At 41.9% G+C, this 16,112-nt stretch overlaps 1 protein-coding gene across 3 annotated transcripts in view; it reads right to left on the bottom strand.

The window, feature by feature from the left end:
- Nucleotides 1–16,112, bottom strand: part of OTUD7A (OTU deubiquitinase 7A) — a 408,641-nt gene that overhangs the window by 14,084 nt on the left and 378,445 nt on the right. For all 3 annotated transcript variants that reach the window (XM_073618877.1, XM_073618876.1, XM_073618878.1), the window contains 2 exons: nt 8,069–8,183; nt 2,538–2,622 (listed from right to left, as the gene is read on the bottom strand). In XM_073618877.1, the coding sequence (XP_073474978.1) occupies nt 2,538–2,622; nt 8,069–8,183 (200 nt within the window). The remainder of the gene's footprint in view (nt 1–2,537; nt 2,623–8,068; nt 8,184–16,112) is intronic.

Consider the following 16,112-nt stretch of genomic DNA (forward strand, 5'->3'; position numbering starts at 1 on the left):
ATTTAAAAAGAGTAAACACAGTTGATTGATAACAAATGGCTTCAGCCAAACACTAACCATGAGTGAAAAAAATGTTTTTGTGTTATCATTCATATTCTCTGAAAAATGGCCAAGAATTCATAAATTCTGCCAGGGTATGTAAACTTATGAGCACAACTGTTAGGGGACAAAATAAATGGGCTGGCTGGATGTTCTTGGTCAATCCCTACATTATTCCAAGATTAACCACCAGTGGTGTCTGCCCAGTGCATAAACATGGAAGCTTGGTTGATATAAGTGGGTACGTTAATGCCATGATCAGTGTAGGAATGATTGTTCAGTGGTTGGATTTTTTTGATGAACATCTCATATCTATAGGTACTTAAAGAATATGTTACCCCAGTATTTCATATTCCTAATATGTGCTTATTGTACCATGTAATTGTGTTGAAAAGTATCCTGTTCTCTTTGTATTGCCTCCATTGTGTAAAATCTCAGGTGTTCCTGCCAGTCCTTTCCTATTTCAAGCTGACCACGCTAGGTAGGAGAACACATCCATTTCAGTGTGGTCAGTTTTCTGGGTGTGTCAGGAGGACAGCCTGCCTGTCCTTTATTAGTCAGAATTGTGCTTCCGTGCCCCCCCTGCACAGCCATTATCTGGGAAGATCAGTGTACTGCTGTTTCTCAATCCTCAGCTCTCAAAAGCACTTACACAGCTGAGAACAGAAGGTATGTGATCACTTGTAAAAATAAGGTATTTATATATTTTTTCACATATACACAAATGTTTTGCCTTTCCTTTTTATTTTAAACTGAATTGGTTGTTTTACAAGGTAAGGGTTTACAAATACTTTGACTAACACAAAATTCTGCAAGCAGCTAACACCTTAGACCCCTTTCACACTGAGGCAGTTTTCAGGCGTTTTAGCGCTAGAAATAGCGCCTGTAAAGTGCCTCCTATGCCACCCGAATGTGAAAGCCCGAGTGCTTTTACACTGGGGCGGTGCACTTGCGGGACATTAGAAAAAAAGTCCTGCAAGCAGCATCTTTGGAGTGGTTTGGGAGTGCTTGCAATGAATGGGCAGCGCTTCCGAAGCGCCGCAACACAGGCATTTTTAACCCCTTCTTCGGCCGCTAGCAATGGTTAAAATCGCCCCGCTAGTGGCCAAAAAGCATCGCTTAAACAGCTGTAAAGCGCCACTTAAACGAGCGGCGCTTTACCGCTAATGCATGGGTGGCCCTAGTGTGAAAGGGGACTTCTTAATGTCAAATAGAAGGGTTGTATTACTACCCTTAACATTTATCCAAGGCAGACAAAGGGAAAATGCACAATTTAGGCATTTACAGTTTTGGGATTGGCATTTGGATTGGGATTCTTCACTATGCATTTTTTGTTTACTTCTACATTTTGTGACAGTGCTGCTCCTTGCCACAGTGTCAGAAGGGTTAGATGCCACCCAGGGTTCTCATGTATGTAAGTTGAGGGGCTCCAGGATGTCTGTTCTGATTAGAGAAAACAGTTTTGCAGTCTTCTCTAAGGTTGGTAAAACCTGGACTGGGTTCTGGAGTCCAGAGGCGTTGTAAAGACTTGGGAGAAATGAAGCCTCTAACCCTGTGTCCACATTTTACTGTAAATCTGCATCCTGATTGTGCAGTTTTTTAGTATAGTGGCTGGCTATGGTTCAGGGATTATTCCCCTGGAGGCATGCTGTTGAAGGAGCAGCATGTGTGTACAGATGCTGGCAGAATGTCCTGTCCAGCCCCACAGAGAGGCAATCCTATCTGACCAGGCTATCACCTAAGAGACTGTAATTAGGCAGGAGCCTGTGCAGCCCCAAACTGGAGCAGTTGGTTGTCACAGGGCTGAGTTACTTAATGTAGTGGATCTTTGCAGAAACGGCTCAGGGACTACGCTGTCCAGATAGTCAGGAGCCTGGAAAATTTTTATGTGATTTTGAGATGCTGATAACCCCAGCAAGGGTAACCTTCTGTGTGAGTTTTTGAACTTTACTTTTGAATAAAAGTGGTCAAAAGGGCCTGAAATGTACTTGATTAGCTGGACTGAAGTTAATTAAAAGCTCTATATTTGAATGAACCCCTCAAAATATACAGAAAATTATCAACACATTTACGTTTTCTATTACACTTAATTTACCAGACATTGCTAGTTTAGAAACTAGCTATTTCTACAGAAAGGTTCACAAGTAAGGTTCAGGCTTAAAATTTACATATTAGGAGATTCATCCAACACAGATCTGCTCTACATCAGTGTTACTTGTTATCTACCTAACCTCCTTGGCTTTGCTAGGACTAATCAGGAAAATAAAACGTTACATTAATGTAGAACTGCCTCAGGTAGAAGGATGTCACCGTAGGCCAGACTCTCTGTTAAGATTTAAGCCAACTGAAAAAGGATATGGGTATAGGTCTGGAAAACTGAATTTCTTGCTTCCAATTAATAAACAAAATATTGAAAAGTGACGGATCCTCTTTAACAGCAATTCTGGAAAGAGCAGCAAAGGAACTTGTACTGGTTTGATGAATCAGTGGAGGTTTACCCGTGTCTCAGAGGGTATGCGTATCCAGGTTACATTCATGTAGCTGTGCAGAAGGTTCAGTTTAGCCTCCAGGGACAGAATCAAACTGTTGAAGAATAACATAAGCACAGTAGGAAATATTATACAAATGATAGCATGCTGTAATAATAAAGAAAAACATTTAACATTGTAAGTAATAAGTATGTTGTTGTAATAACAGCTTCATGAAATGTTGATTGAAGATTAAAAATGGAAATCTGACATATTTCTACAGCCAACTTCCCCATTTGCTAATTTTCATAAGCAAACTGCAATACAGAAACACTGATATGTATGTATGTAAAAATAAAGCCGATATCTAGATGTAATTTGCCATATCGGACATGTGTATATATATATTGGCTACTCAAAGCTAAGCTCCTGATTTCCTATCACCCATTGTCCCGAGCACCACATTATGTGATGTGCTTTCTTCTGGATTGATAATGACTTCTCTCACAAATAGAATCTCTTCTAAATTACAATATATTGGGGCTGATTTACGAAAGCCGTGCGCCCTCAGTAGAGGAGCACGGCGAGGCACAACACACATTTTCATATTTACGAAACGGTGCACTGGGGACAGAGCGCGATTTGAGTGTGTGTCTGTAGTACATTTGGGTGTGTGTCTGTTTGTCTGTAGTACATTTGGGTGTGTGTCTGTTTGTCTGTAGTACATTTGGGTGTGTGTGTGTGTCTGTCTGTAGTACATTTGGGTGTGCGTCTGTTTGTCTGTAGTACATTTGGGTGTGTGTGTGTGTCTGTCTGTAGTACATTTGGGTGTGGGTGTGTGTCTGTCTGTAGTACATTTGGGTGTGGGTGTGTGTCTGTCTGTAGTACATTTGGGTGTGGGTGTGTGTCTGTCGAGAGTAAATTTGGGTGTGTGTCTGTCTGTAGTACATTTGGGTGTGTGTCTGTCTGTAGTACATTTGGGTGTGTGTCTGTCGAGAGTACATTTGGGTGTGTGTGTGTCTGTCTGTCTGTCGAGACTACATTTCGGTGTCTGTCTGTCTGTCGAGAGTACATTTGGGTGCTAGTCTGTCTGAAGAGAGCACATTTGGGTGTGTGTCTGTCTGTCTGAAGAGAGCACATTTGGGTGTGTGTCTGTCTGAAGAGAGTACATCTGGGTGTGTGTCTGTCTGAAGAGAGTACATCTGGGTGTGTGTGTGTCTGAAGAGAGTACATCTGGGTGTGTGTCTGTCTGAAGAGAGCAAATTTGGGTGTGTGTGTGTCTGTCTGAAGACAATACATTTGGGTGTGTGCCTGTCTGTCTGATAAGAGTACATTTGGGTGTGTGTCTGTTTGTCTGAAGAGAATACATTTGGGTGTGGGTGTGTGTCTGTCTGTCTGAAGAGAGTACATTTGCGTGTGTGTCTGTCTGTCTGAAAAGAGTACATTTGGGCGTGTGTCTGTCTGTCAAGAGTACATTTGGGTGTGTGTCTGTCTGTAGTACATTTGGGTGTGTGTTTGCCTGTCTGTCTGTCTGTAGTACATTTGGGTGTCTGTCTGTAGTACATTTGGGTGTGTGTCTGTCTGTCTGTAGTACATTTGGGTGTGTGTCTGTCTGTCTGAAGAAAGCACATTTGGGTGTGTGTCTGTCTGTCTATCAAGAGTACATTTGGTTGTGGGTCTGTCTGTCGAGAGTATATTTGGGTGTGGGTCTGTCTGTCTGAAGAGAGTACATCTGGGTGTGTGTCTGTCTGAAGAGAGCACATTTGGGTCTGTGTCTGAAGAGAGTACATTTGGGTCTGTGTCTGAAGAGAGTACATTTGGGTCTGTGTCTGAAGAGAGTACATTTGGGTCTGTGTCTGTCTGTCGAGAGTACATTTGGGTCTGTGTCTGTCTGTCAAGAGTACATATGGGTGTGTGTGTCTGTCGAGAGTACATTTGGGTGTGTGTGTCTGTCGAGAGTACATTTGGGTGTGTGTGTCTGTCGAGAGTACATTTGGGTGTGTGTGTCTGTCGAGAGTACATTTGGGTGTGTGTGTCTGTCGAGAGTACATTTGGGTGTGTGTGTCCGTCGAGAGTACATTTGGGTGTGTGTCTGTCTATCAAGAGTACATTTGGGTGTGTGTCTGTCTGAAGAGAGCACATTTGGGTGTGTGTGTCTGTCTGAAGAGAGCACATTTGGGTACGTGTCTGTCTGATGAGAGTACATTTGGGTGTGTGTCTGTCTGAAGAGAGTACATGTGGGTGTGTGTCTGTCGAGAGTACATTTGGGTGTGGGTCTGTCTGTCTGAAGAGAGTACATTGGGTGTGTGTCTGTCTGTCTGTCGAGAGTACATTTGGGTGTGGGTCTGTCTGTCTGAAGAGAGTACATTTGGGTCTGTGTCTGTTTGTCTGAAGAGAGTACATTTGGGTGTGTGTGTGTCTGTTTCAAGAGAGTACATTTGGGTGTTTTTATAGAGTTTTTAACACATGTATTTTCTCTTTGTATTTTGTTTGTTATGTCTTTGCAAAACAGATGTGTTTTAGAGCAAGTATTTTTTAATCTTTTTTTTTTTTTTTTTTGGGGGGGGGGGGGATGTTTTTCACTGAGATATTTCTGATGTTGTCAATCTGTGTTTGTAGGTTGTTAGTTTCACTTAATTGATTTAATTGTCTGTGCTGCATTATTTTGCAAAATCTTCCTCAAGCCGTTGTGACTACTAAATGTTTAAATCCTTAAGAGACCGTACGTTTGCGGGCATAGTCTTTTTAACTCCTTTTAATTTCCTCTGCAAAATGGTAAGACCTCAAAACCAGTTTCTGTTAGTGTCTCAAATTAACATACATATGTTTTTTTGCTCTCCTTGCTCTTTTCCAAGTCCTGTTTTGTTGACCAATAAAATATGTAGCAAATTTTTATGTTTGGTTAATAATTTGTTTTGCAGATGCATGCTCAATCCAAGTATTGCATTTTACACTCCCCCCCCCCCAAACAATTTTCATGCAACAGATTTGTACCCGTGGCACATATCTGGTACCCGGAAGCGGTTGCCAGCACACAACAGGAATGACATCACGCCCCTCCAGGAAGTTGCTTGTACTGCTGCTAATTTCTTCCCACCACCATGCCCCACTCACTATTCTCTGAGGAAGAGATGATCCTTATTTGCAAATTAAAATAATTTTTTATTTATTTTTACATGGGGTGGTGTTTGTATGGGTCATGTGTGTATGTCTAAATGATTTGGCCTCAAAACACACACTTACTTCCTTTGTACAGATTCACTTCTGGCCCAATGTATATTGCTTTCTGCTTCAGTGTGTGTGTATATATACTGTAGATATATCTATAGATGTAGATTCTTGTGTCCACCAGCAGAGAGAAGTTGGGTAGATGCCACACTCCCAATTCTGGAGGCATAATAATGGTCTAGCACAGGGGTCTTCAAACTATGGCTCTCCAGTAGTTCAGGAACTACAATTCTCATCATGCCTAGTCACGTCTGTGAATGTCAGAGATTTACAATGCCTCATGGGATGTGTAGTTCCGCAACAGCTGGAGAGCCGTAGTTTGAAGAGTCCTGATCACTCTAGCATGTCTTGAAAAAAGGTGTTTTTTCATGTGCTTTGTGTAATGCCCAAGAAATATCGTTTGGAAAATACAAGTGGGTCATGGCACATGTACATTCCAAATTTGTCACTTAAGATGGTCATGCAGTCATGCACTATGCAATCTGATTGGTCAATCTCTGTACAACTCGATATTTAGGCAAAATAGGTAATAGGAAGACGCACTTGAACAATTAATTCAAATTATGGTAAATCAAACAGGCACTTGCACTAAATCTAATTTATTTAAGATCTAACTGATTGCAGTGTTTGGACCTTTAAAGATTAAGATCTGAAAATATTAATTTATTGTGTTTAGAAACACTTCTCTGTTCTTTGTAATGTATTGAAAGATTTGGGTAAAAAAAGAAAAAAAAACAAATTTCAAAGATATATTAGAAGTGATAGGAATGAGATTAGCATCAAAATGGTTGATTAACTGAGAACACCGACTAATTGCCTAACAAGACACATCCAATGAGATTAAATTAACCAATTGTATTGGGAGTGCGCTATTGTCAATGAGAAAACCCCAGTTACTCTAGCAACAGTTGCAGTTTACATATGCGGGTATTTATTATCGTTATTTGCGCTTCAATGTGCACCGGTTTGCACGTTCAATGAATGCCTTTTCCAGTGCACCAATTAATGTATAAACTGGTGCAGTGCCGCCTTCTTAGTAAATAACCCCCAGTGTCTTCCATCAGACTCCTGAAAAATGTACACTTTATTAACTCTTTTATTTGTGAAGTTACAATAGAATATTATAAAACCAAACCTTAAATTTCATTTACTGGTGCCTTAAGATGGCCATACATGGATTGAAATAAGGCCTTTTCAGCTGGGACCGGCCGAATTTCGATCCATGTATGGGCAGGCTGGTTGTACACAAGTCTATCTACTATATCTATCTGTTTACAACCAGCCTGTTTTCTCTCGATCAGTGCTGCCAGTTATAGCTGGCGGTGCTGATTAGTGTAATCCGACGGCAAGTCTCCATGCTCTCAGAATACAATAGCATAATGGGTGGGATTCCCCCATGCATTGAGTCTTTCTTTCATTCAACCCGCTGGTTGAACAAAAAAAATAAATGACTCATGTATGGCCAGCCTTAAAGTGGTTCTAAACCTCAAGATTTCTTATCTTAATGCATTCTATACATTATGGCAAAAAAAACCTTCTGTGTCACAGACTCGCCCCCCTAACCCTCCTTATACTTACCTGAATCCCATCGCGATCCAGCGCTATACATGTAAGCTGCAGCTCTCCTGGCTTTGTCTCTTCTCCCTGGGCAGATCGATAGCTGCTCCAGAGACGAGGGAGCGCGCGCGCGGGGAGGGGGTTTGGGGTCAAGTCATGCTGTCTGTGTCAATGGATGCAGCAGTGAGCCCGCACAAGCGCCCCCATGGAAATAGTTTTCCTATTGAGGGCACCAGCAAGAGAGGGCTGTCCCGAGAAGAGGAGGATCGGAGTCCCTCTGTGCAATTCTATTGCACAGAGCAGGTAGGTATAGACATGTTATTTAAGAAAAAAATCTTTTACAACCACTTTGAATCCATAAATAGTAAATTACACAGAACACTAGTGATTATATGTTTGTGGTTGTTTCCCTGCATTCACATGCAGATATTGTACAAATGCTCTTCAATCTTGACACATAATTGTCTTCACTCCCTCTGGACCAGAAATGATTGTGGCCAATGTTGAATTAATTTCCCAGTTCAAAAAGTGGGTGGTTGCCGTTATCCTGTAATTAACCATATGTGCATATTTCCTTTCTATAAGCAGTGTCTGTCTGTAATGGAGAATAGTTCCTGCCACTGTGAGTATTCTGCTTCTTGCTACAAAAACATTTTATACCCGTGTGTGATACTGATTAAATCAACATCAACAGTAAGTTTGCAGTGATTCTATAAAAGGTTCTTTGTTCAAATGAATAAGCAATGAATGAAGCTGAGATTTAGAGTCACAATTACCTGGCCAGCTTAATGTTGTCATTATCATCCTTTCCCCACTCCCAGTCCTTTCCAGGATCAACAGCAAAGTGCAAGGGAAGAAGCTTGTGTTCAGAGTCTGTTAATGGAATAACTGCTGCAATCAACAAGAAAAAATATTTGTTTTTTAAAAAGCAAATATGACTAAATATAACGGAAAGAAAATAATAACCATACACCTAAGGATAAAGATCTAATGCAATACAAAATGAATAATTCACTTGTAGGCTTGAATAACTGGCTTCTTGTATTTTGTGGGAACATTCAAGGGAGATATCAAAGGTGAGGTTCCCACACTGGAGTTATCTGCTTCTCTTTGTGTAGGTATTACAGGACCAATCAAAGGTGGTTTACAGTATATCTGCAGGGAGAAAACCTAATCTAAACCAATATACAGTAAAACCTTGGATTGTGAGCATAATTCGTTCCAGAAACATGCTTGTAATCCAAAGCAAATTTCCCCATAAGAAATAATGGAAAAGCAAATGGTTTGTTCCACAACCATTTATTTATAGGTCCTTCAGTTTATAGTCCATATAAAAAGATTATAGCAACATGACCAGGTTGTGTAACCAATAAAATGTCCATCAACAAATGGAAGCCTCCATAAGGGGATTGGAAGCAAAGTCCAGCAGCAGCTACAGAGTATAAAAGAGAAGAGAGGCGCCTCTAAGTGTAGCACTATGTTGCTAAATGTTGTACATTCATTAAATGTAACCATATTGCTACACTTAGAGGCGCCTCTCTTCTATTTTATACTTAGTTGTGACATGACGCTACTTGTATATCAAGACATCGCTTGTATATCAAGTCAAAATGTATTTAAAAATTTTGCTCATCTTGCAAAGTGCTCTCAAACCATGTTACTCTCAAACCAAGGTTTTACTGTAAATGCTAAAGAGCCGTACCTTTCTATTTACAGTTGTGCTCCTGACAATACCGCTGAAACCCCCTGAATTTCTAATAAAATACAGACTTTCTGTATCCCCCCCTACCCCCAGCCACCTACCCCTGACAATACTTGAGACTGGCTAAACATCACTGAGCACTGCTTTGTGGAATGGGGGCAAGGTTTATGCTGGCCATACACTAATAGTTTTGTGGATGAGAATATTCGCACAAACATTCTTTGCACATTCATTTTCAAATCGAACATTTTACTTGCGTTTATAATTCTATTTTAAAATGAATGTAATTCCCAAACCAAAACCCACATATGCTATCCAAAAATTCATTAGTTATAGAACAATTTTCCATCCTGCTCCGTTGAATTTTCTTGTCATTATGGTTTGAAAAACAAACATTGATTTGACTCCATTAACAATTAGAAAATCAAACGAATTTTCTTAAAATGAAAAATTTCGAACTGAAATCTATATGTATATAACCAGCATTAGTTTTGAAGGCTCCCATGCCACTGTCATAAGTGCACTTGGACAGATATAAGCCACACTACAGCTTCTATGAATGAAAAACAATCTATGAGTGTACATGATTGAAAGATCCGCTGCCTCCATTCATAAACCCTCTTTAATTCATAGAACCTGTAAGTACCGCTTCTGTGAATGGAGGGGGGGGGGCATTGACAGAGGAGGATTTTACCCAATAGAAGAGGCATCAGCATAAGCATCTTACTGACTGTAAGTTATTCCCCTTGTACTGATTTTTATTTATTTATTTTCTTTTTATTTTAGCTGCATTTAGGCTTTAAGTTATGAACACCTTCCATGTGCGATGGGGAGCTGCATGATTGACTCTCTAGGCAAGAGATTAGCATATAAGAGCACTATGGTTTAAGGGGATCCCAAGTCCTCAGAGCTGAGGAGGGCTCGAAGTGAGATGTGGACAGCCTGTGAAAGAGAACTGAACCCTGCATGGTGTGCATAGCACACCCCTGAACTCTGCACTTTGTACACAGCGCACCCCTAAATTCTACACTCCGTACACAGAGCACCCCTAGATTCTGCAATCTGTACATAGCACACCCCTGAAACCTGCATTTTGTATGTAACACACCCCTGAACTCTGCACTATGTACGTAGTGCCCCCCTGAACTCTGCACTTTGTGGATAGAGCACCCCTGAAACTGCACTCTGTACATAGTGCACCCCTGAACTCTGCACATATAGACTGGTATTTATTGCCCCTTTAAGATCCCCCCACTGTTAGTGAAACTTGGCCACACCCACTTTTGAGTCCCTGCACCTATTCTCTGAGAAGAAAAGCCCTGGATAAATGTGTATAGTTTACTAATACAACCAGCCCTTTAAGGGCAACCATAAAGCTGATGCTGCCTGAGATGAAATTGAGTTAGACATCCCTGCCTTAGCCTTTTGACTTAAGGGAGAGGGAGTTCCATAATTGAATTTATTTATTTATTTTTTTCAGGTACTTATATAGCGCCGTCAATTTACGCAGCGCTTTACATATACATTGTACATTCACATCAGTCCCTACCCTCAAGGAGCTTACAATCTAAGGTCCCTAACTCACATTCATACATACTAGGGACAATTTTTAGACAGGATCCAATTAACCTACCAGCATGTCTTTGGAGTGTGGGAGGAAACCGGAGTACCCGGAGGAAACCCACGCAGGCACAGGGAGAACAATTGATATTATTTGATATTATAAGCCTTTCGGCTTCACTGCTGGTTCCCTACTGCGCAAAGCGCGCTGCGCTTTCTAATTAGCCCGGCGGTGCAGGGAAAAAACAGGTCCCTGTTCCCCCCTCCCCCCTGAAAGGTGCCAAATGTGACACCGGAGGGGGGAGGAAGCGTAAAAGGGGAAGTTCCTCTTTTGGGTGGAACTCTGCTTTAAAATCGTCAGGGGACAATTGCAGCTGTTTATCTTTTTACCATTACAAAACTTCTGCTTTAATACTATTTGAGATTTTAAAGGCGAAGTTCACCTTTTTAGTTCTAAAATCCAGCTCCCCTATGTACCAATATACCATTGATGTACCTCGGTTGCAGAAAAATACAAGCTTCCTTTGATTTTGAGAACAAGGCCTTACCTTAGTGATTGCTACATTTGTTAGAAAGGATCAGAGCCTCCCTGGTATACAGACAGACAGAAGAACCAGTAAGACACAGGAAGGAGTTCACCAGCTGAACTCATTTGCACACACCCTTTACCCATCAACTAAGTTTTCACAGCACCCCCGGCATTTCTCCACACATGCATTAGCCTGGCTTTCCCAGCATCCCTTCAGACAGACTACACTGCCTGGGGCCACATGCAGCCCACAGGACACCCCTGATGTAGTGCAAGGACCTGCTTGACAGGGTACAGAGTGATTGGATAGATGGTGTGTCCTCTTATTATATAGTTTTGGTAAATCTAAAGGAGATTGTACAATCTGAGTGTTTGGCCACATTTATACACCTAATTAATGGCACACCAAACACAGAAGCAAACACACATTTTGCCACATGAAAAACAGATGACAAATGCAGTAAAAAACGTACAACTCGCACCACGCTAAAATGTCTCTTGAACTACTTTGCCCATGAAGTCAACAGGCTGCTCTGAGTGTGTCACTTGAAAAACAAGCCCAAAATGCGCTCCACTATTCTAGGAGTGAGTGGGGCCTGAAAGTGAAATTGGTGCATTTATACAATGAGACTCCATTCACACCTGTGTGTTTCCAAACGCATGGCAAACCACGCAGAAAATGTGCGCTTTGCCATGAGTTTCATAAATGCTACAAATGTTTATTATGATTGTGCTGTCATTACATGTTAAAGGCACCCAAAGTGCAACAAAAGCACCTAAAACTGCAGTAACACACTATAAAAAGTCTTGGAGCTTATCTGGGGCGATTGTTGCATGTAGAGCAACCCATTCAAATAAATGGACTGCCCTACGAGTGAAAATGCTCCAAAACACCTAAAACAAACGTATGCGGGAATGTGTGTTTTTGCTACGTGGAGATAGGAACGGGGCCTGACAACTGAGTATCTCCGTCCACTCCCTCCTAGGTACTTATATAAAGATGGCCATACATTATGCATATTAATTGTACAATCATAGCTCCCAACTTTCCCTGATTTCGAGGGACTGTCCCTGATTTGGAGCAATGTCCCTCTGTCCCTCATTCCTCCTCATTTGTCCCTCATTTTGGTCTGATCCATATAGATGTATATAAAATGCACTTTTTATCTATCTTAAAGTGTTTCCTAGTGTTAAACCTTTCATCTGATTTCTAAATTGCTGCATTTGTAAATTCCAAAAGCCAATATAAAGGAATAGTAGTGGTAAAAAAAAAAACACTTGTGTGTTTAACCAATCTTGTTTTTTTTGTACAATTCTCCTTTAAGGGGGTGTGGCAAGGGGTGTGTCCTATGCCTGCATACTTTTGCTGATATGTGTCCCTCATTCCCATCTCCAAAAGTTGGGAGGTATGGTACAATGTTTGTACAATCTCCTTAAGATTCACCAGAACTATGGAATAGAGGACACACCTTAACAATTCATCCAATTTGTACCAAATCAGACAGGCCCTTGTACTACATAGCTGATGGAAGGTCTAAAGGAGATTATACAATCAGACTGTATAAGAAATGGGTGGAAGGTGGTATTGTAATGAAGGAGGTGCAGTCCAGAGTGGTGAACACAACCTATCACATTCTTTTCTGTGATGCAACAAGTGAAGGCTTCTGGGAGATGACCTTCAGGAAGTGAAAGTTGAGGAAGTGATGGAATCTGAAAATCCTTTTAAAAATACTGCTGTACGGTAAGTGAGAGAAAAGCACATTGGGATAGCTGGGTCAGAAATGGCATTGGAAAACACTTCTATTTTATTATGGAAACTGAAATTCTGCCCAAAAAACTGAAAATTTTATCATACTTACCGTAATTTTCCTTTCCTGATGCCAATCCATGGCAGCATACTAGTGATAGGCTCCGCCTTTCTCCCCTCCCTCAGGACCAATGAAATAGCATAAATTAGAGGCCAGTTAGGCCCCGCCCCATTCTTCGTAATTAGCTAGATACCGAAACGCACAAGGGTGGGTCCGTATGCTGCCATGGATTGGCATCAGGAAAGGAAAATTACGGTAAGTATGATACAATTTTCCGTTTTTCTGACACCACCATGGCAGCATACTAGTGATACATATCCTAGCTGACAGGGTGGGTTCTACTTAACAAACCAAAATAATTATTTTATATATTTTCAAATGGGACAGAAGACTGAACAGTCATTCCTCCAAAGCCCAACCAAAGCATAACCAATCTTGCTAAAGTCCAGGAGGCAACCTCTCTTGCCTGATGAATTCCATCTGGAACAGTGAAAGACTTATCATATGAACTGAAAAGAGCAATTGTGGACAGAAACTTCTTTAAAGCTCTGGGAATGACCAATTTGTGTGGTTTTCTTGCTTGAACGTCTGGAAAGTTAGGCAATGGACAGATGATTGATAGATGGAGGGCTGTCGCTACCTCTGATATAAGCTGAACTACAGGATGCCGCTCTACTCCTGTAACAAAAGCAATGTGCTTTTCTGAAGCTCTAAGGGCTTGAAACTCAAACCGACTTCTGTTTGACGATTTGCTCTAAATACTGGTTAGTAAGCGATGTCTTAAACCGAACACTGCCCTGTTGGAGTAAACAGTTGAAATAAACCCCAACAGCATCGAAAGATTTTAATTGTGAAAGATTCTCTCTCACGGTTGACGAAACCTCCTGACTGTCTTCAAAATTTTGCAAACTAAAGGGCCTTTGGCCAAATTAAACCTTGTTCTTGCTGACACCTGCAACCTCAAAAGAGTATAGGGTAAGGTTCATGTCCAATCTGACCTACAAGAAGACCAGAACAGCTGCCACCAGAGGCGCAGTAAGAATAATATCTTGCCATGCAAAATAGAAAAAAACACTAGTTTGTTCCAGATCTTGGCATAGAGGCTGTTAGTAGAGTGCCTTTTGCACCCCCCAAAGTAGAGCTCACTCTTGGAGCAACTCTGGAGCAATCTAGGTTCTGCGGCTTCCCCTTCCCGCCATTATGCTTGCATCTCTGGTCTGTGCATGTGTGAAGGGGAATCGACTTCTGTATTCTGAAGTAGATAGCCAGTAAGCACCAAGAATCCTATGGTCAGAATGGAGGGGTGGTCGTGACTACCATGCTCATTCTTGACAGCTTCCAGAGGAATTTCATTATGAGAGAAGTTGGGGAAACATATACAGTAGGCTTGATTGCAGTTTCATGGAGAAACTCAGCTTCTATTCTCTGCTTTGGGGAGTGGAAACCGAGTCAGACCTCTTCTTAAATTGGCATTCGCTGTGAGAAGCAAAGAAGCCTGTCTGTGGTAGGCCACCTGTGGACAAGCCTCCCCCTCATGCTCTGGCAAGCTTGCATGATGGACAGTATGTCCGTGTATACCAGTCCCCTAGGAAGTAAATTGCTTCTGGAATTTGCTGGTGATCTTCCTACCCAGACATTCTGGGTTCTACATCTCTCAATAGCATATTGCCGCCAGATCCTCCCTGGAGCTGAAAATACGCAATTGCTGTCCTGCTGCTCAACCGCAAGATTACTGGTCACCCTTGATTCTGTGTAGCAAGGTCAAAGTGATAAAAAAGGCTGCCTGACCTTCCGGCGCTTTCGAGACTACCTTCCTTGGCTAGCAAACTCCGCTTGCGTTGACCGACAGACCCTCGCAGTGCGCCTTCCAGGCTGTCTTGCCGATATGATTCAACACATTGATCCAGTCAGATGGTTCGTGACATCCTCAAAGTTTTTCCTCACCGCGGACCGCTATACATACTGCGTGACACTGACCATAGTTGCGCCGGATCCTGTTTCCTCTGTTGTAATTGAAACTAGCAACGGTGCCCATGTACCCAAGATATCATCGGTATGAATAACATTACGACCAGGAGGCTGAAACACCTAGAAGTCCTCCAGGAAGTCGAGGAATCTGATCTCAGAATTCTCCTTATGACCGTCACCGTCCTTTTCTGATGGAAGAAAAACAGAGGAACCAGTAGAGCCCCCACAGGCACTTTAACTGTTGGAAAACAAAAGTTGGCATTTTGGGTTTTTTTGTAGAAAGGAATTACGCCCAGGTAGTGGCGAATCTGGAGACCCTGTTCTCCAAGAGGAACTTACATGGCACTGAAACCTCTGTGAATATTCTTAGAGATATTCATAGGCTAAAAGGTAGGCTGATAAAGCGGAGATGTGTCCAACCAATTAACAAATTTACTTACTTTGGAATAAAAAAGAAAAGAAAACATTTTCGGGTTGTGAGGCTAAGAATCCTGATGATCTAGCGAAAGCCTCCAGCCATCTGCTGCAAGCGAATGCTTCTCTCCAACCCCCGCAACATACAAACAGGGGTGGGTAGGAAACCTACAATCTCTCCTGTGAGATGGGACCAGGACAGCTCCGCTCTGAGTCTGAAGTGTCTGTAGGTATTGTAACCGCGGTGGTTGTGGTGGATCTGGCAGCTCCGAGGGGGAGAAAAAGGTCCGGAGAAGGGACAGTGAGGAATCCACTAAAGTGACCATGAGTGCCTATCCCCAAGGATCTGCACAATCCACTGTCCAGTAACCCATGATGCGTGCCCACTGGAACTTACCTTAAAAGTCTGGGCATGCACCCGGTAAAAGGGTTTTGTGGGTACCTGCGGTACACCCAAAAATTTTCATTTATGGACCTTATGAAAGGTTGCCCCTAGAGGAGCGGAACCTAGTGGGAGAAGCATATTTTGCCATTTATTTTTTATTATTTATTTTTAGTTTTATATATAATATATGTATATATATATTTTTTTTTTTTACTTTCCTGCTTTCTGTTATGGGAGAAGAACAGACCCTCCTCCTGTCACTTGCGACATGGCTGTCTCTGGTTTCATATCAAACAGAGATCTTGCACTATAAAGTGACTATTCCAATTTTGTTTCAAGGAAGCCAAACACAGCCCCGGGTCTTAACCCAATGGGTACCCCTAGCCGTAACTGAGTATAGCATTGCCTTGGCCAGGCACCAGGTTGAGACTATTGCTGCTTCCGCAGTGAAATT

The sequence above is a fragment of the Aquarana catesbeiana genome, linkage group LG03 (genome assembly GCF_042186555.1).
Source record: "Aquarana catesbeiana isolate 2022-GZ linkage group LG03, ASM4218655v1, whole genome shotgun sequence".
In the NCBI taxonomy this organism is placed as follows: domain Eukaryota; kingdom Metazoa; phylum Chordata; class Amphibia; order Anura; family Ranidae; genus Aquarana; species Aquarana catesbeiana.